General features: G+C 27.3%; 1 protein-coding gene and 1 long non-coding RNA gene across 2 annotated transcripts in view; one reads left to right on the forward strand and one right to left on the reverse strand.

Moving 5' to 3' along the window:
• Positions 1 to 591: 591 nt before the first annotated feature.
• The window catches only part of LOC135928360 (mRNA-capping enzyme-like), a 52,611-nt gene continuing 32,270 nt past the window's right edge, over positions 592 to 20,932 (reverse strand). The window contains exons 11-18 of the mRNA XM_065464816.1: positions 20,044 to 20,176; positions 18,465 to 18,536; positions 16,533 to 16,697; positions 14,167 to 14,238; positions 13,725 to 13,825; positions 967 to 1,033; positions 787 to 910; positions 592 to 734 (exon numbers count right to left, since the gene is read on the reverse strand). Coding sequence (XP_065320888.1) covers positions 592 to 734; positions 787 to 910; positions 967 to 1,033; positions 13,725 to 13,825; positions 14,167 to 14,238; positions 16,533 to 16,697; positions 18,465 to 18,536; positions 20,044 to 20,176 — 877 coding nt within the window. The remainder of the gene's footprint in view (positions 735 to 786; positions 911 to 966; positions 1,034 to 13,724; positions 13,826 to 14,166; positions 14,239 to 16,532; positions 16,698 to 18,464; positions 18,537 to 20,043; positions 20,177 to 20,932) is intronic.
• Positions 7,167 to 7,724, forward strand: LOC135922889 (uncharacterized). Its single transcript, XR_010571065.1, has 3 exons — positions 7,167 to 7,242; positions 7,326 to 7,578; positions 7,623 to 7,724. It is a non-coding gene; the product is annotated as an uncharacterized LOC135922889 (long non-coding RNA).

Consider the following 20,932-nt stretch of genomic DNA (forward strand, 5'->3'; position numbering starts at 1 on the left):
TATTTTTTACTCCATCTTATAAAAAAATAATTTTTCCCTCCAATTCCTTTGTTTTAGTGTTTTAAATAAAAGAATTTTTTTTATCTTTGTTTTATTTGCATATTTTATAAAATATAGTAATTTTAATTAATTACCAAAAATAAAATAAAATTAAAATAGCTTGCTTTTTTTAGGAAAATTTAAATTATAGAATTCCATAAAGACAATCATCAACTGCCATGAAGACATTTAAGATTCCATTCTACAATCTCATCCCTCCAACTACAAATACAGAGTTCTATGAGTGATGTTTGTGTTTCTAGTGCCATGTGTAATATTAAAAAGAAATAATCATGACTAGATCCACACTCATCCCTTATGGGATCTCGATAATATTTTCTTCTTTAATCAGCAACTACAGAAAGCCAAATTATTTACACAAAGGTGAATGTAACCTGGAAAGATGTTTTTAAAGTACCAAAAAAATTTATTATATCCATCACCGGGTACACATTCATCAATGTGCAATAAAGCATTTTGATGTAACAATTAAGAATATACAATTAACAACTTTATTTTACATATACTATATATATTACATTTATATAAAAATTATGCATTTGATTTATCGATAATATCGTGACTAAGAGGAATTGATTTTTGCGGCATATCTTTACCGGTGCTAAATGCATGAGAATCGATGTAAGAAAATAAAATTTTCGACGTTATAGGATTTTGTATACTGTCCCATACGCCTATATTTTTAAAATATATAAAACATATTTTTTAGAATATAAGAATTCACACCTTTAACTGTTGATATATGATTAGGGAAAGATTTGTCAGTTCTTTGTTTCATAAATTTCCAGAGTTTATCTTCGACTTTGCATTCGATTATTTTGTCGTGATATTTTTTAAGCTCTTTCGTAACCTTTAGCAAGGAATTTATATATTAAATGTAGGCTTAAAAATTTCATAATATTAAACTTTAATTTGTGAGAAGGGTCTATCGTAACCGCCTACGTATAAATATCCTTTGAATTCAGGAATCATGCTTAAAGATTATAAATAAAATAGTTTGAATATCCCAATGAACAGGTAAATAATATTGTTTGGAAAAAGCATAAATTATGATATTTAAGAAGATACAAATTTGCCAGAAGGACCCCCCCCCCCACTAGCCATATCCGCATTATGTTTCTTCATTATAGAACGATTTAATGATAAAAAGTTCTTATGTTCATTGTTGTGTTGATCAATTAAATGTCCAGCAACGGTGTTAAGGCAAAATATCAGATTATTGTCCTATTTTTTTTAATTACACATAAATTAATTTTTTTTTTCAAATTTGTTAAAAATTGTGTCTGGGAGGTCCAGAGGATAACACATTGACCTACCATATTCTAAAAGTAATTAATGATTAATATGATTTTAAAAAAGCGGGATAAGCGCTACCATTTTATTCAATATATATTTTTTTTTGTCAAATTACGAATTCACAAATCTTCATTTGATAATTATGCATATTTACAAAGCCAAAATATAAAAAATATTAAATATAAATCTCTACCTATTTATTTATCGGAAGAACTATTTAATTTAAGTTTCTTATCTTTGGAAATAAATTTTGCGAACTCTTCAAATTAAAATTCTAGCTAGGAGCATTTGAGTAGGGAATCGAAAATATATAATTACACATTTTTTCTATGTTGTTTATTGCTTGATTATAGTTAAAAATTCATCCTTTTTTTGATGAAATAAACCTGATAGTTTTGACGAATTTGGAGAGTATAACAAATTCTGAAAATATCATATTATGTGAAATTAACATTATTTTCGACAAATTTAATTGTACATTATATTAGAATAGACTAAATAAGTTATATTATATTGACCACATGAAAATGAAATACACATAAGCTATAAGGAAAGACCGGGACCAGGTGTTTTGCTCTTTTCTGATAAAATTTTAATTATTAGATGAAACTAATTATACCAAAAGATAGCCTCATTATTAGACTACAAAATAAAATAAGCACGGGCTTTATACCTTCTTTAGTATGGTCTAAGGTTTAAATAAATGTAAAAATTTTTGCTATTTACCAACGACCATGGGTAAGATGGCAAATATCAAATTTACATATATTTTTTAATTTTTATTGTTATAAGTTAAATCTCAATTTACCTATTGATCTAAAAAATACTAATATAAATTTTGAATTAACTCACTTTAATTTTTAATTCCTTATTTTTTTTACGCTTGATTTGATTATTAAAATATAATCTCTATCTAACGACTTTGTAAAAATTAACTACGGATCATTTCTAGCACAACTAGAATGTGGCTATTCAGGACATTTGGTACACTGAATCCAATCTTCTCCTTTTTTTTAATATAACATTTACTGCACTATACAATTCCAATCTTATTTTTTTAAATATTTTTATCGTTTTTACATTTTTTTTTTTTATGGAGACAAGATAATTATTTTTGACCCTTTTTATCAATAGGAATATAATGTTTCGGCATTGGAATAATTGAATTTGGATTAAATCTATAAAAACATGAAGGAATATTATTATTTAATAGCATTTCAATATCATTATCATGATTTCAATATTTATATTATCACTCCGAGTATCATTGAGAGAAATAACGTCCTTCAAAATAGTTTGATTCTTCTATCATAATCAGATTCTGTGGAAATATCTGAATTTAGAAGGAATATTATATAGGCTATAAACTCACTTAAAATATTCTGTGGAGACGTAGCCCTAGGTAAATTTTGCTTAACAATATTAGGGATATCGTATATTACGAAATGTTTCCCAACATTGGATCTCATCCAATTATCTAAAGCTGCACTATAAAATTTATTAAAAGGGCCATAAATTATCCCAACGGTTGAAACTTGTGAAAGCAATGAGGAGGAAGAGTCAAAGCTACAATACCGTTATTGCGACAGAAATTTATTGATGTAATTGAGCAATGTGATGTATGGTTATCTAAAATGAGTAATACTTTATTTTTGCAATTATAACTAATAACTTTATAAAAATGTCCCAAAAAATTATGATTTCGGATTCTTGCATCCATCTCGATGTATTCCCAACAGATTTTGGGCCGATTGGCTGATTATTTAAAAAATGATCTTTATATTTTTTCCTAGGAAAAATCTTTGCTCATACAAGCTCTAACCGTAACAGTTTATAGCCCTTTTAAAATTTTATAATGCATCTTTAGCTAATTGGATGAGATCCAATGTTGGGGTATTTCAAGTGGGTTTTTAGCCTGTAAAATATTCCCTCTAAATCCAGATATTTTCACAGAATCTTATTATATTTGTAATGATAGAAAAAGAGATAAACTATTTTGAAGTACGTTATAGAAAAAATTAAAAGCAAGATTGGAATTGTATATTGTACAGTAAAAGCAGGGCCGTAGCCACGGGGGGCCCCCCTAAAATTTTTTTGGCCCTCAAACATGGCCCCAGAAAAAATCTTTGGCTCCCAAAAATGGCCCCCATATATTTTTCCGCCCCCCCCCAATTTAAAAACTTTTTTGTAATTGATTATTTTTATATTTTTAAAATAAATTTTAAATATTTATCCAAAAAACATGTCTTGTTTGTAAATTTCTTCCTATCCTGTTTTATTTTTTTCCAATAATAAATCATCATTCATTCGTATTTTATTTTTCACGTGTGTTTGTGTATAACATTATATAGGCGCTTAATTATAACGTTTAAGTTGTACTTATTTCAATGATAATTATTTTATATATTATGGTTCAATCACAATATTATTATCCTTTGAAGGTCTCTGATATAGATCTGGGTGCAAATAATAAAAAACCGATTGATATATATCAGAGACCTGCAGGCCCGGCCCTAAGTCCGGCCCGTATTTTAAATTTTTTAAATATACCCGAGCCGGGCCTAAAAAAATTTTTTTTAAACATATCCGGGCTGAGCCTAAAAAAATTTTTTTAAATATATCCGGGCCGGGCCTTAATATTTTTTATAAAAATTTTTACATTATGAGTTAATGGTTATAAGATTATATTATATTATAGTTATGATTAATATAATATTGGGTGATGGTTAACACTACCTAACACCCACAGATCGATTTAATTATTAATTTCCTGCAAATTTATTTAAAGTATTAATATATTTTTTTATAATTCATATCTAAATTTTTACAACATATACCAAAACAATCAAATAAAGGAATATCTTAAATAAGCCCCAATATTCAAGTATTATTAATATATTTTTTAATAATTAATATCTAAATTTTTAGAATATATTTTACCAAAACAATCAAATAAAGGAATATCACTTCTTGAAGTTTGTAATACCTTTCAAAGCAAAATTGATTTTACTTAATATAAAGCATTTTTTAATTGAAAAATTTGTTTTACACAAGTATCATTTTATTTATCTTTTTCTCTGTCCCAAATTCAAGCAATTAAGTATGTTGTCAGGGACAGATCGCAAGATGACGGAAAACTATATAAAAGATAATATTAAATTACAAGAGGCTCAGGAAGTAAATGAAATACCATCGACCAGTCAAATTACGACTGTTGTTAAACAAACTGAATCGTTTTATTACAAATGGGGCGATGGTAATTTTGGTAATATGTCAATACCCGATGATGAGTATTATAATTACATAAATAAAAAAATAGATGAAACATTTAAGGTGGATAATTTGTTAGAGTGGTGGGCGGCTCATCAAAGCGAATTTTTTGCAATATAAAATATAGTATATGCTCAAAATATCCATTTTATAAATAACAGTTTTATAATTTTTATAAATTCAATATAATATTCTCAAAATATTTACTTTTTACATGTATTTTTTAAATAATAAGCGATAATACTCGCTGAAAAATATGGTAAAATACCTCATAGGTGAATTTTTATATATACCAGGTCGAATATAATTTTAAAAAATTCCGAGCCGGGCCTGAAATTTTTTTTTAAAAAATATCCGGGCCGGGCCGTAAAAATTTTTTTAAAAAATATACGGGCCGGGCCGGGCCTAAAAAATTTAAAACCGGGCCGGGCCGTGCAAATGGTGCCTCTGCAGGTCTCTGTCCAGATATTTTCACAGAATCTGATTATATTTGTAATGATAGAAAAAGAGATAAACTATTTTGAAGTACGTTATAAAAAAATTAAAAGCAAGATTGGAATTGTATATTGTGCAGTAAAAGCACCCCCGAAAATTTTTTTTGACCCTCAAACATGGCCCCAGAAAAAATCTTTGGCTCCCAAAAATGGCCCCCATATATTTTTCCGCCCCCCCCCCCCTGTTGCATGTGCTCTTTTGTACGCTATTATTTTATTACTTATATTTAAAATGTCAGTTACACTTAATAATATATTATTGTATTTTTATATACGAAGCCTTTAGCCACAATTTATTTTACCATAAATTATATATTACGATATATATATATTGAGATTTGGTTAAAATACACACAATAAAATAATCACTTTCTTTTCTTATATTTTAATACAATTACTCAATTCGATTATAATAAATTATTCTGGATTAATACTTTCTAATAAAGTTATTCTAAATTGAACACTACCATATTTGTTCAATATGGTGGAGGATAGTAATAATAACATTAAAGTCTTACTCAAAACCCTTGACCTAAAATTTATTTCCGAAAACATAACTGATGAACCTACTAAGAACAGTGACCCCTACAACGGGGGGGGGTCCGAAGCAACTGCTTCTATAAATTTCTATGGGGGTACTTTTTTTTTTTTAAAAATTTTTTATTTATTTTTTAAAAAATTTTTATGGTCGATGTTTAGCAAATTAGTTTGTTATCCGATATTTCTTATCATAAAATTATTTTTCCACTTTCAAGATTTGGCGCAAAATTAAAATTTTATCAAAGGGAATAGTAAAAATTTAAATATTTAATTTTATATATAATCATTTATAATTTCAAGATCATTGTCAAAATATGCCCAAAAATATTAACCAAAAAAATATAAATACTTGATTAAAAATTAAGATGGCAATATGATGAGCCTTATTAAACTTATTGCGGATTCTAGCCTGTTCTTAAAATGTATATACAAGATAATGAAGAAAGAAGTGAGAAAAAATTTAAGGGATTAAAATCTAAATTATATTCAAATCTGTTATATAATAACATAAATATTCTTATTGAAACCATGAAAAATATGGTTATAAAAAAAATTCAAAAGGAGATTGAATTCAACAGGTGCTATTCAATTATAGTTGATGGCACATATGATGTATCGAAATCAGAAGCAATAGCTTTGATAGTAAGATATGTTGAAAATAGCGAGACACCTAAGCCCGTTGAAAGGCTGATTAGACATTTATTGTACGGGAAATACAACGGGCCTCGATATTAAAAAGAATATAATATCCAAGCTTGGCTCCATGAATCTACCCCTCGAATTCCTAGTGGGGCAAAGCTATGATGGCACCTCAAACATGAGTGGAAGAATTAATGGAGTGCAGGCTTTGATTAGAGCGGAGGCGCCAAAGGCAGCTTTTATTTGGTGCTATTGTCATCGATTAAATTTAATAGTTGTTCAATTATGCCAATCAGTAAAAGAGCTGCGAAATGTCTTGGGAATATTAGACGAAATTTACGTATATTTTAATGGTGTTAAAAGATATGAAGTGCTCAAAACATGTCAGAGTGATTTACTGACAAAATCACATAGATTTTTACGCATCAAGAATACCGGTAATATTATCTTAATTGTTTTGATATATAATGTTTATTTTATATTTATAGAAGCTGGCTAACATCATATAAGGCGATTGTAAATTTTTTCCAACTTTATGATGCTTTGAGGGCAGCTTTGGCAAATTTAAAGGATTCCGAAGATCCTGCCACTTCCACTATGGCTAGTGCTATAGTCTATAGAATAGAAAAATTTTATTTTATTTTATCACTATGTGTTTTGGATAAAATATTGTTGATAACAAGCTTGGCTTGTACAAAATTGCAAACCATTTCGAAGGATATAGGGTTTGCAATAAATCAAATTCAATTGGCAAAAGATTGCGTGATTAATATGAGAAGTATAATTTAAATTATTATCTTTTATTATTTTATAATCCTAAAATTGATAATAACACTGAATTTTTGGATGTCTTTTCAAAGGCCCAAGATTTTATAAAGAAGAGAAATTTACCTTTTGATTTTGAAAGTTCAAGACTTCAAACATTACAATCCAAAAAGGAGAGGTATATATATACTTTCATCATTAAATATAATATTTTATTTTAGCTTTAAAATCAGTGTGTTTTATGCTGCACTTGATATGCAGTTTAGTGAAAGATTTAACGATGAATCGATAAAATTTTTGAGTCAAACATCATTTTTTACCCCAAAGGGAATGGCGGAAAAGGCAATTGTTAAAGATGATATCAAGGATATCTGTGAATTTTATCAATTAAATACAAGTCAAGTTTTTGAGGAAATGTTGATGTTTAGAAATATTTATAAAATGGCTAAAACGGGGGACGTAATTATTACTCGTGACCTAGAGGTTAAAGAAGATTTGTCAGATTCTGAGAATTGTAAATTTATTTAATTAAGATATTTTTACTAATACATTATTTAGCTTCTTCTGATGATGATAATAATTCTGAGATGAATGATTCAGACTGGAGAAACTATTCATTTATTTTACCTTATCGTCTGCTTATAAATTTTTCTGCTTTCCCAAATTTAACAATTTTATATAAATATTTATTAACTATTCCTACTACATCATGTACTGCCGAAAGGGTCATGAGTAAAATTAAAACAAGACTTCGTAGTGTCATGAAAGATCCATTTCTTAATAATTTAACCATTTTATCAATGGAAAATAATTTATTTAAACAATTAAATATTGATGAAATTATAAATTCTTTTGCTTTCTCTTCCCCTAATTTATCTAAATTATTAATTTAAAAATAATATTTTTAAAGCATATATTTTTTACAAATATTGATGCAATAAAAATTATTTTTGAAATTTATTGGTGTCAAAAAATAATTTACAATGGGGGGGGGGTACTTTAGGGGGGTATTCTGCTTCTATCCCTCAAAAAGTGTAGGGGTCACTGACTAAGAAGTATAAACTGTTCGAGACAATAAATAAAATTTGGCGGTGAGTATAATGGATTCGATTGATAATTTATCTTATGAACAAATGAAGGATTTAATTCAAAAAAAGGTTGAAAAGAACAAAATTACACGTATAATGGAAGTTTTTAGTACTAAACCAGATAGATTAGAGTCATCCAGAGCAGGCGCGTACGCAGGAATTTGGTCTGGGGGGGGATAATAAATTTTTTAAGAAATAATATTTTTAATTAAAAATACTAAGCATAAATTTATTAGGATTAATAACTTTTCTAATACACAATTTTAAACTAATGTGAATTAAAAAAATTATATATATAAACCGGCATTTAAATGTGAATCATAAAATATAAAGTGAATATAACCCACGATATGAATCACTTAAATGACCCAAAATTGAAATTTGAATTTTTTGAGCTTTTAAAATATATAAAGTATAAAAAATTTAAATGTTGTAAATATAAATTAATACACAAAAAGTTTCTTAGGAATAATTGTATTTTGTATGTTTTGAGCTAATTTTTCAATTATCAATCCTTGCTTGGCGTTTAATGTCTATGAATATTCAAAAGATCCAAATCATTCAATCTACTTTCAGATGTTGTATTTCATAGGTATGTTTTTCATAGACTTGCAGGCCCGGCCCCCGAATTTTAATTTTTTTAAATATACTCGGGCCGGGCTCGTAATTTTTTTTAAAAAAAACACCCGGGCTGGGCCTGAAAATTTTTTAAGAAAAAATATCCGAGCCGAGTTGTATATTTTAAAACCAAATATTTGAAATCGCCATTATTAGCTATAAATATAATTTATTTTAAAAAATTCGGGCTGGGCTAGCCGGGCCGGGCCTGAAAATTTTTTTAAAAAAAACTCTACTTCAAAAAAGAATTAATAAAAAGTTCCTTTTATAAATTGCTACAACCACATGTTGCATCTTGTGGTTCAAAATTGGTATAATAATATTGTTATCATTTCTAATTTTTTTAAATTTATTCAATGCATTGCATAATTTTTTAGGCAGTTTAACGTATCCTATAAATATGCAGGTCATACTCTTAAGAGACTTTTATACCAAATGTGCACTAGTCATTTAGAAACATCTCGCATCATTTATGTTAATTTTGAGGCTATTGGCGAAGTATTAGTTTACTTTTCTAATAGAACTCTTAATTCAGAGGTTTCCACTCATGATTCAGTCGAAGCCTCTGGTCTTTTATCTCAATGCGTCAATATATAATACATTATATTAGCCATTATAATTTATGAGATATAATAACTATAGATCCACTAAATAAGTATCTACAGTCAGTAGGTACTTATCAAGTGGATGCTAAAAATTGTATTGATTCCACTATCAATATATTAAAAAAATATAAGAAGCAATAATTCTATTGATTTGATTAGAATAAAGGCTGAAAAACTTTTAGCAAAATTTAATCTCACTCACCACAAATCATCAAGAATATGTAAAACGCCTATATTTCAACATTTTTTAGTCGAGACCAAATTATAATTTGATTGTGAAAAAAACTCCAATTAGAGTTTTAAAAAGGAATTGATTACTTTGTTGATAATTTATTATATAGATTTACACAAGATGATTATAATCTTCTATCAAGTTTTAATGCATTGTCCCCCTTTGATAGTGATTATTTTATATCAGACAAAATGACCCGATTAGAATAATTATTAAACTTAAATTTGAAGTTTTACATCATGAAATGAAAATAGCTAAAGGATTATTAGCTGCAGAAGTTAATGAAACACATAATTTTGGAAATAACCTAAATATTATGTATAAAAAAATATCATCATGCATTTAAAGAATTGTATAAATGCTACTCAGCAGCCATCATCGACCAACGGCTTGTGTGGCTACTTTCTCTATAATAAAGAGAGTTCTATCGAGCACTAGAGGGTCGATGAAAGATCAAATGTAAGCAAAATTTAGTATTGATGACTTATGAAAAAAAAATTAACACAAAATTTATCCTTTAATTCATTTATGTTAAAAATAAAAAATCGTCGTATTATATTATAGTATTATTTTGTATGTTCATATTATAGTATTATTTTGTATTCATATAACATTAATAATTTTTTAATAAAAATAGCAAAAAATTTCTATGAATGCTTAAATATTTGTTTTATTTTTAAAAAAATAGTGGCCCCCCTAAGTAAGCAGCTGGTCCCCCTAACTGAAAATTCCTAACTGGCCCTGAGTAAAAGTTATAACAATAGTAAAAAGTGAGAAGATTGGATACAGTTTACCAAATGTGCTGAGTGTGAATCAGTTGTACTAGGAATGATCCTTTTTTTGTGCGCCCTTCTCTATTTTATTCGCCATTTTACCCCTGAAGCTTTACCCCGGGGGTAGTTTAGCTTAAATGGCTCTAGAAACATTTCCAGATAAGCTATCCGGATTAAGTTCAATAAAGAACCTAAACATTGAGGAAATTAATCTGAGAGAATACCTTTGACTTAAAGCCAAGATACTTTAAAAAAATGTTACAAAAGGGCTAAAAATTTATTTTTTGATCAATATTTTTTGAATACGGAGCTCTTACTATTAAATGAAAATAAGGTGTATAGAAATACATTATGAAAAAATTTGAAACAATTCGCTCTAAAAATGAAAAGGTTATAGATATTTGCCTTCTTACCCAACTTAACGTAAGGCTCCGGTCTCCCCCTGATAAAAAATACAACCATTTCAGCCAGCCCATTATTCGATTCTATCCAATACTTCAGCCAAATGATAGACTTGTAGTGCATGAATGGCTAAAAGCACTCCTTAATCGTAACCTTAGCAATCTATTAACAGATTAACATTTGGGTGGTCATTGGTTTGACATTGTGCAACATTGTGTTAAAATCTTGCCAGTATAAGAATATACATAGTTAAACTGTTTATATGGCACCACCCAGCTATAGATAATATAATCGATCCTGGCTAACACCTGCTCACATACCTAATCATTTTGATCCCAGTAACTATCCCCCAAAAATGGACACAAAACTTGATGGCCTTAAAATAATTCTTTAGGCGTCATAAATAACCAATCTAGGACTGTCTCATCACTTCCCTCAAATATCAACGTTAACGCACTCATTTTCTTGGAAACAAAAAAAATAGAGTTTACCCGAAAGTTACATCAATTAATGACTATTTTTACAAAGAGCAATCAAATTTTAAAATAAGCAAAAAAAATTATAAATTTTATTAAAGGCAATTCGGATTAAAATTAAAATTTTTTTAATTATAACTATTGTTCCTTTTTGGGGATACAACTTTTAATAATAAATTGATTAGGTTAATACAATTGCAAAGTCGGTATTTTTAAACAATGAACATGAGGTTAAAACCTATTCCTGAAGTATAATTTTATGCATTATTCAATAAAATGAAAGTTATTTTTAAATTCTAGTATGTTTTTTTTTTACTTTTTGTTTAAAAAATATTTTGTACCATTTTTTTAATGCATATTAAATATTTTATTTAATAAAAAAAACCTTCTTAATATGGCAAATTATATACTGATTTACTGTAATTTTCGAAAAGGATTTTGATATTAGACATAGAGTTCTTTAGTAAGATCATTATAAATTTTTATTGTCCCCTTGATCGGATATATGATAAATTAGGGCTGTGACTAAAATTGCCGTGAGATGGGGGGGGGGCACTTTTTAAAAATTGCATATTTCAGTCATATTTTTTCTGTAATCTTATCCTCATGAACTAATACTAGATTAATCACTTTTTAAATTTTGATTCGTTAATAAACATTTTAGAGAATTAATTTATGTAATATTTATAATTTCATAAATTAAAATCTACTTCAAATGCCAAAAAAGACAATTAGTAAATTTTCAATTTTAAGGGGCATAAAATATTTAAGGGTCCACATGGCCCTGGCTGAGAACAACGTGAAGCACCCAATTAATTTGATTTTACTGATTCTTGCTTGATATGGGCTAGACCTAAGCAAAAAGAATTATTCTATTCGTTTTTTTCCAGAGATGCACCAATATGGTATCGGCCAGTATTACTATATATTTTAAAAGATACCAGTGGTCGATACTCAGAAATGAATTATCCTTCATAAATTAAAAAAAAAATTCAATCAACATTATGCTATGATTTTTTTAAAAAAGATTTTAAACCAATAAAAAAGAAATGGCTGTTAATCTTTATTTCCTATTTCTTTAATTTAGTTTGCAAATTTCATAAATTAATTATACATGATAATAATGATAAATTATATATTTGCTTTTTTTCAATGAATATACTTTATTATTATTTTTGGTATCGGCCTATATTGTATTAGTATCAATGCTATAGGTATCGACTACAAAGATGGTATTGGTGCATTTCTAGTTCTTCCAAATCTTGGGAAAACATAGTTGACTTGACATATTCAAAAAAAATTGTTTTCATTTTGATATTATAAAAAATTTCCGATCATATAGTGTTAGATGATTACTCTATAATTTTATCTTTGTGCGCAAAACGGGAATATGCAATAATTAATTTAATTTATGTCCTAAATAAAATTTAACGAATCCGCTGATTATAGCATATCTTTTTCTCGAATATAAATCGATTTAGAATGATTCACGAAACCTGCTATAATAATATATTAATGATTTAATTTTTTTTAAATAAGGGTGCCAATTGGGCTGGGACATGTCAGTGAAAAACACAAATAAAACGTTTAATTAAAAAAAATTGTCACGTAAAAATATATTAAAGTAACTATCGGTTTTTAAAAATGTAGCGATCTAATATAAATAAATAAAAATAAAGTTAAACTATAGTAAAGTTATAAGCTATTCTCCAATAAAAAAAGATAGTGAATTATGATGACAAAATTTAGGATATAATTTTTAGAGGGAAAACCCTGAGAACCAAGCGGGAGAAGTCATCGTGGATTAAATCAATTTCTTATTACCGTGGACCAATGAACATTGGAGTTTCATGCTACCCAAGTAATCTGAATGTTCAATCTGTAGCTAGGTAAAAGTTCAGATATTTAGGGCGAGTCAAGCTGTGTCATACAGCTGATGAACTATAGGCAAATGAAATAAATCAAACAGAGATTGGGCACGACTAATCATGTGTTGTGATCTTTTAACCTAGTGCAAAGTTGAGCTGTGACATATTAAAATATAACAATATAACGAAGGTTATTTCGAATAGCCACATCTCCTTTTACCTCAGTTATTACTCCATTAATGATAATTATTTTCCTTTCAGTGGGTCTAGCAACCCTAATTATAATTGTAGCTTAGCTCTAGCTACTGTTCATCTTTGACAATATACATCACGAGAAAAAAAATGAAAAATCCCAAGTTTATTATAAATTGTTTTACGGTAAGATCAAAACTTCGAGAAACTTGAAATAGACAATATATACGACTAATTTATTTCATGAGTATATCATTGTAATGTTATAATTTGTATTATTGTTAATGGCACAGTATTTAAAATGCCAACCACCTTCACCCTCGCCTTGTACAACCTGTTGCAAAAAATGAACTGATTTTATATGTCCAAAATATATAAGGAAACAAACAATAAAAATTTTTTTAACCCATAATTTGTTTCCTTCATGATTTTTAATTTGAAATCAACAGAATTTAGCTCGGGGGGTTTCCATTTTAATAGTTCCTCACATCTTCCCATGTTGTAGGGCTGCAAAAATATTAAATAATATAATTTATAAACACATAAAAAGATTTTTCATTTTTCTAATTTACAATATAATATAAAAGTCTCAGAAATTTTATATTCTCACCAATATGTCCACCAAACGCACAGTACGCATCTTCAACTTTTAACTTTATAAAAAATTTAGTTCACAAAATCAAATCATAAGCATCTGGACCAAGATAATTTCTATCATCTCAGACAGAACATACAAATCAATATTTTCAAATTTAATTATTGTTCCTTTTTAGGAACTCAATTTTACATTTTCTTAAAATTTAATTTTTTTTTTATGAAGAATGTATAATTTGTAAAATATACTCAACTTCTGATACAGGTTGAAAAATTAAGCCATCCATCGTATGACACAGATTTTTCATGAAATCTCCTTCCCAGAGCTAATGCAAATATAATTTAAAAAAACAAAGAAATCATATTATTAGTGTATTTGTTTATGTAGCTATAATATTTTTTAACGATATGAGCTTTTATTAGTTCTGATTCAGGTTTCGTAATTAAATTAATAATTTGTATAATTGATTAAATTTATTCTTTAATTTACTTAACAACAATTGAAAAAGAATCTAGATACAGATACAGATTCTTTGTGAAAAAATGAATCTTAGATACAGATACTAGTATATTTTATCAAAAAGATACAAAATAAAAGATACTTGTAATGTGTTAATTATAATAATCAGGCATTTTAATATTAGTATTAGCCCATTATTAGCATAGAATGAGAAGGGAAACTAGTATTTTCAATGGGAGTTGAAATATTAATTTGCCAAAGAGTATTTAAAATACATTCAATATAAGCTAATCATTATTCAAATAATTTATTATTAAACCAATATTGTACCAAAACTAAATAACCTTTCAATTGGAGCTGATAATGGTATTGCGGTATTATATGTATAAAAAATTTCCTTAATGGAAGGATAATAATTAAGCATTTATAATACATTTCGACTTCCTTTAATATAATTTAAAACCTCCATCTCAATGTTATTTGTATTATTGAACTCAGCACCATTTGTTTCACCAAAAGAAAAATAATCATCATTTTCTTTATTAGATATTAATCCTATGGTTTTTTTAGCTTGATTATATACTCTGGTACTACATTTAGGGCTTCTTTTATCAATATATTTTGAATTATTTAGTTTTATTATCCCACTCAATCCATAAGTTCTTAAAATATGGATGTGATATTGATGTCAAAAAAAGCCATATCTGTGTCCATTTGGGCAGCTTTTACTAAAGATGGACAATATTGTATACTTGAATTTTTAAGATAACTTTTACCCCTTTTAATTACACATAAATAATATAATTTAATATGTTTAATAAAATATGTGTATAACCCTTTATCATTTTTTTGTTTATATAGGTTTTACATCTAACCTGTAAATGTCTTTTATAACTTTAAAATTTCCACATAAAATTTTAGGATTTTGATATGATTCAGGGGAACTTATTTCTATAATTTAAATTTCACTACCTTCTTCTTCACTACCATGAGTGTTACTCATCCTACAAATTAAAAATATTGAGTAAAATTGGTAATGATATGCTATTGAGTTACATTTATATATAAAATATAATCTATATTTATTTCATTTTGGTATTGTTATTTTTTATCTTTCTACATTAATATGAGTTGTATTTTCCATGTAATTTTGGCTGTAAATATATTAAAATATGGTGGAAAAAAATAAGGAAATTAATATAAGATTCTCAAAAAAAAAATATATACTGTGATATGTAAAATTTTAAACATGAATATTAAAAAGAATCTGTATCTCTATCTTTTGTCAAGAAAATAAAAAGGAAAAGGATATAAGATTCTTTTCAGAATAAAGGATCTTAGATACAGATACTAGTCTCTTATTAGAAATGTCAAAAAGATATTGAGTACAAGATATAAAAGGATCTTATATCTTAGACAAGTATTCTATGTTCCGCCCAACTCTGACAACAAATAATAAATATTTTAATTCATTTAATTTAGAATCGATATATAGATTGGTTGTCTCATCGTAAATACTTATTTTGAAATTTAAACAAGATAATTGAATCTCTATCTTAGATTCTTTTTTCAAAAGTATCGTTTAGATTTATAATTTTTATGATTAGTTACAGATCAAAAATAGGGAGAAGAAATTATTTTAAAATGAACAAAGAGAGAATTTGAAATGAACTGGTGGACTTTGGTAATTTAACGAATAATTTTCTAATTGAACATTTAAAATATAAAACACTTTTAAAATATGATATGAATAACCTATAAATTAAGTGTGAACATTAATTTATATATAATTTAATATTTCTGAATATTCATTTGAGTAAGCTAGCTTTTTGACTGTTGTATTTTTTACGAAAAATATGATTATCCCAATATTTTTAAATAATAAAATTTTAGAAATGTCATTCAGGTAGTTTTAAGAATTATCAATTATATCTCTAGCAATAACATATAATTAACTTCACTACAAAACTCAACCCAGTATATCAAAATAATGCAGTTATCAAATTTAGACCAATAAACGAACAAATTTGCGAAGGGGGACCCCCCCCCCCCCGATTATGCCATTGGCCAGCTATTAGTCAGCAAATACATGTATTGCCTGATTAAGCATATTGCCAATATCATATCATAACTAAATTTGTAAAAAAATAAACAAATAACCTTCCTGGCTTCTTTCAAAGGCCAAAAGGGTTTGGCTCTGACCCCAAAAGGCTCCTTGGTTTTATCCAATTTCCCGGAATAGAAGGCTTGATTTCGGACCTGTATGATCTCCTTATCTATGCATATGAGGCGGATATCAAATATATTTTGGCCAACCTTTTGTGACTGTCACATGAAAATTTATAAATTTTAAAAAATCATAATATTTCAAAGGTCCATAATATTATAGAACAGTAAATGTACTGGTATGGCTTTTTAGCCGATATCAAAACTCTGATATCAAATATAATATGCAATAATATTTGAATTTATAGAAATAAGCTGATATAATTTATCAACATTACTTTATATTTATTTATTATTTAAAATTAAATTAAAAAATATGAAATAAAAATTAACAGCACTTTTTTCTTCTTTTTTTTCGGTTTAGAATTTTATTATAAATTCATGGCATGTTCTTAAATATTATTTTTTATCTATAAAGGTTAATGATCATTTTTGAGAATCCGCCTATTGGTATCGAAATTTAAAGCGTTACCAATACTGACCGATACCATAAGTACCGAATCGACACTTGCATTTATAGAATAGATTTGTGAAATTGCATATCCTTTTGTAATCAAATGGATTTATAAACGGCTATTATATGAGTGAAGTTCAAGGATTTGGTCCTTAAGGTCTTATACTGAACCCGGATAGTGAATGATGGATTGTATTTAAGTTCCCTTCCATATCCCTTTAGATCACCCAGGTATAACAGGACCTAGACCTTCTCAAGAATTCTCCTAAAACATTTATAGCTAAGATAATATTCACAGGATGTGAATATTTCCTGCAAGTTAGTGAGCCATAGGCACTATTAAATATCCGTGATCAATTCTTGAGATAATTTTAATTATATAAATATGAAAACCGAGTTTCAAACAGCAAGTGGAAACATTTTAAAAAGTTTTCCCTTAATAAAAATCGTGTCCTCAATATTGCAGTGCCAAACGGTTTGAATTGAAAAATATAAGACCCTTCGGGTTTTTAGAGTTCAATTATAAATCCCAGAAAAAAAAACGATTCCATTCCTTTACCAATTATTTATATCTATAAAAAAGAAGATATCGATTGATTGGATTGAATATCTTCCAAATTAAACAAACAAACACCCATCACTAACTTCTACCGAAGGTTTAAAAAAATCATTTTCATTCGATATCTAAACTAAATTTAATTAAACCAGGCTCTTCCTTTCTTGTTATGTGAAAAAATGTCACATTATAATATTTATAACTTAAGCAACTTCTCTTTGCATTATTAGCCTATAGGACCTGTGTATCACATGAGATTTGTATTGACCTTGAACAAAATATTTTGTTTACTCCCACATGTCCGAAAATATCTAGGATATATTGTAAGTTTTCTCTTTATTCGTTATGTTAATCAATCAACGGATCTAAAAAAATAAGGTTTTGTTTCCTGATCCTATTCTTATATAGTACGCGGGTTTGGGCCATTTCTAACATCATTCTTGTGTTAGAAAATTTTATTTTAGTGGGATAGTCATCATCTTTCTGGATGTTCGACTCCTATTGATACTGCAGACGATTCTAGTTAAGATATGCCGGTATCTTCTTCGATTTTCCCGTATTCGCTCCACCAAAATTGCTATGCCTATTTTAATTCCTAAGCTATCATTGATCATACATTTGATTTACTATTATATTTAAAGTCCCGTTTTAACGAGAAAAAAATTCCTTTCTAAAAAAATTTCACTGATAGCCCTTATGGCTAACGATAACAGTTCATTTTGATAAATGCATTTAGGCCTTATTTTGATATTATAAAAATGGCGTTAATAAATTTAACCCTCATCTCATAAGTCTTTCACAATCAGCATGTTATCAATTTTAAATTAACATTAATTAAATATATAAACAGTCAGACTTCAAATGTAATAATATCGTATATGAGATAACGAGGAAGTTTTTCTTCACCCACTATATCGATGACCATTTCCTGGATATATAATTTGATTATTTATTAAAAATTAAAATGGTAATTAATCCTATCATGAAAGAAATTTATCATTTTAAAATAGTGCTGTAAACATTTCTAAAAAAATCGAACGCGTTCACGTTCATAAACCGTTCAAAATTTTATCATAAATTTTTTTAAAATTTAATCTAATATAAATAAATGTTTTATATTTTTTAACACAATATATTAGCCTTCTTAAAAAATAATAGTTATATTTTGATAATATAATTATAAATAAAATATAATATAGCAAATAAAAAGATATTTTTATTTATAAAAAATTTTTAATAACAATTATTTTTCAAAATTTTCATTTGATAGACAGAAACGCTTGGCAGTTAATACGGCATTAGCTATACTAAAAACGCGTTCTACAAGGGCAGATGAGGGAATTACGGTATTATACTTAATAAACAACTCTTTTAACGTGGGGAACTTATTAAAAACTTGTTTTGTCCTTTGCTTCAAAAAATAGAGATAAGTTATCCTCCTCTAATCCATTCTATACTTCCTCATCAAAAAAAAGGATATCTCAAAATTAACAGTTCTTGCATTCATTTCTAGGGTTTTCAATGCATTTTTCTTCAATAACGCTATAAGTTTATTTTTTATAGGTTCGTTCTGTAGAAGTTTTATCCATGGCCATTGAAGCTTGAATACTGGATGTATAATTGCAGAAAGACATATTGATCTTCATATATATGTTCAAATCTTTAAAATAGGTTTAATACCTTTTATTAATCCCATTTAATACTGCGTCTATAAATGGTTGAGGCCAATAATTTTTTTAATTTTAAAATAACTATCGTTATTGTTGGGGTCAAATAGCCCAAATGCATTTTTTCTTCAATTTTAATGATTTTATTTAGTTATATTATATAAAATAAAAAATATTACAATTAAATGTCGCTTTAAATTGGAACTTAAAGATTTTGACACTGATATAATACTCTTTGGGCACATTTTGCACTTGGTAAGCCTTGAATTAGTTCCTTCAATATAGGATGTTACTGTAAAACATTTATCATAATTGGCCATGGTAATGTTAATTCATCTGATTTTGAATTTCAGAATCAGATGATGATGATGAAATAATAATATCCATGCTTATGCTAATCTATTAAATTAAAATATAAACAATAATATTAAAATTAATAAACTATAATAATGGAGTGTTAAAAAAAATTGAAATGTGAAAAAGGAAATACAGCCGATTAAAAAATATAAATAAAAAATTCGGATTAATAAATTTTTCAAATAAATAAAAATAAAAAGTATTTTTAAAAGTGAACGAACGTTAAATTCGAACGCGTTCGTCATAAAAAAGGAACGCGTTTACGTTCAAAGTTCGTCAAAAATAAAAGGAACGCCGTTCATCATTTTTTTTAAAAAAAACGAACTTGAACGCGTTCGTTTACAACACTATTTTAAAATGATCGAATGAATTCAGTTATATAATTTTAAATGTAACTTTTATCATATATACCCCATCTAAGAGTGTGTTTTCAATAAGTTGATCAGGTAGCTTTCTCTTAGGAAAAGTTAAATTGTGAACCCTAAAATATCGATTATCTCTATCTATCATATAAACAAATTCTTTGTCAATAAGCATCATGTACCTTTTTTTTATTTAAAAAAAGAATAAATTATTATATAAAATGAAGTTGATTTTAAAGTAGGGCCATAACTATCGGGCATTTGGGCCCCCTCCTCACGAAATGTTAACCCCCCCCCCCATTATAAAAAATATGTGTTGCGTAAATTAACCATAATTTTACATAAATTCTCATGTACAAAATGATGCGAAATATTACATGAATTATGCTTTTATATTTTTTTTATTACCTAATTCATATTACAATCTGCTTACTCACCATAAAAATAACGAAAAATGCAATACAATTCTGATCAAAATAAGGAAAAAGATCCCCCTCCCCCCCTTCGAGAAAAATTCCTAGTTACGGTTCTGAGATTATGATAATAAAAATTCCATTTTAAAAAGGGGGGGGGGATCTAAGAGCTAAGACATCACAAATTTTTTTATTACTAAATAAATATTTTAATAGAAGCATGAATTGTGGCATCTCTGGCTTTGAAAGCTGCATGCATAGTAGACGCAAAAATTCACGATAAATACCAAAATTATATACAAAAATGGCTTAGTTTATGCATGCTCAAATGAAATGGCATGCCGAGCTTGCCACCCCCCCCCCACCCCCCCCTTAGAGAGTCAAGTCTAGATTATTCCAAGTGTTTTTACATGAGGATAACAAAAATTTAAACACTTTTTATACCAAATTTAAGAAGAAGAAAAGAATAGAAAATAACAAAAAAGAACAAGATATTTTTTTGATTTATAATAAAAATATATCATC

Source organism: Gordionus sp. m RMFG-2023, chromosome 1 (assembly GCF_954871325.1).
Source record: "Gordionus sp. m RMFG-2023 chromosome 1, tfGorSpeb1-WG-v2, whole genome shotgun sequence".
NCBI lineage: Eukaryota > Metazoa > Nematomorpha > Gordioida > Chordodea > Parachordodidae > Gordionus > Gordionus sp. m RMFG-2023.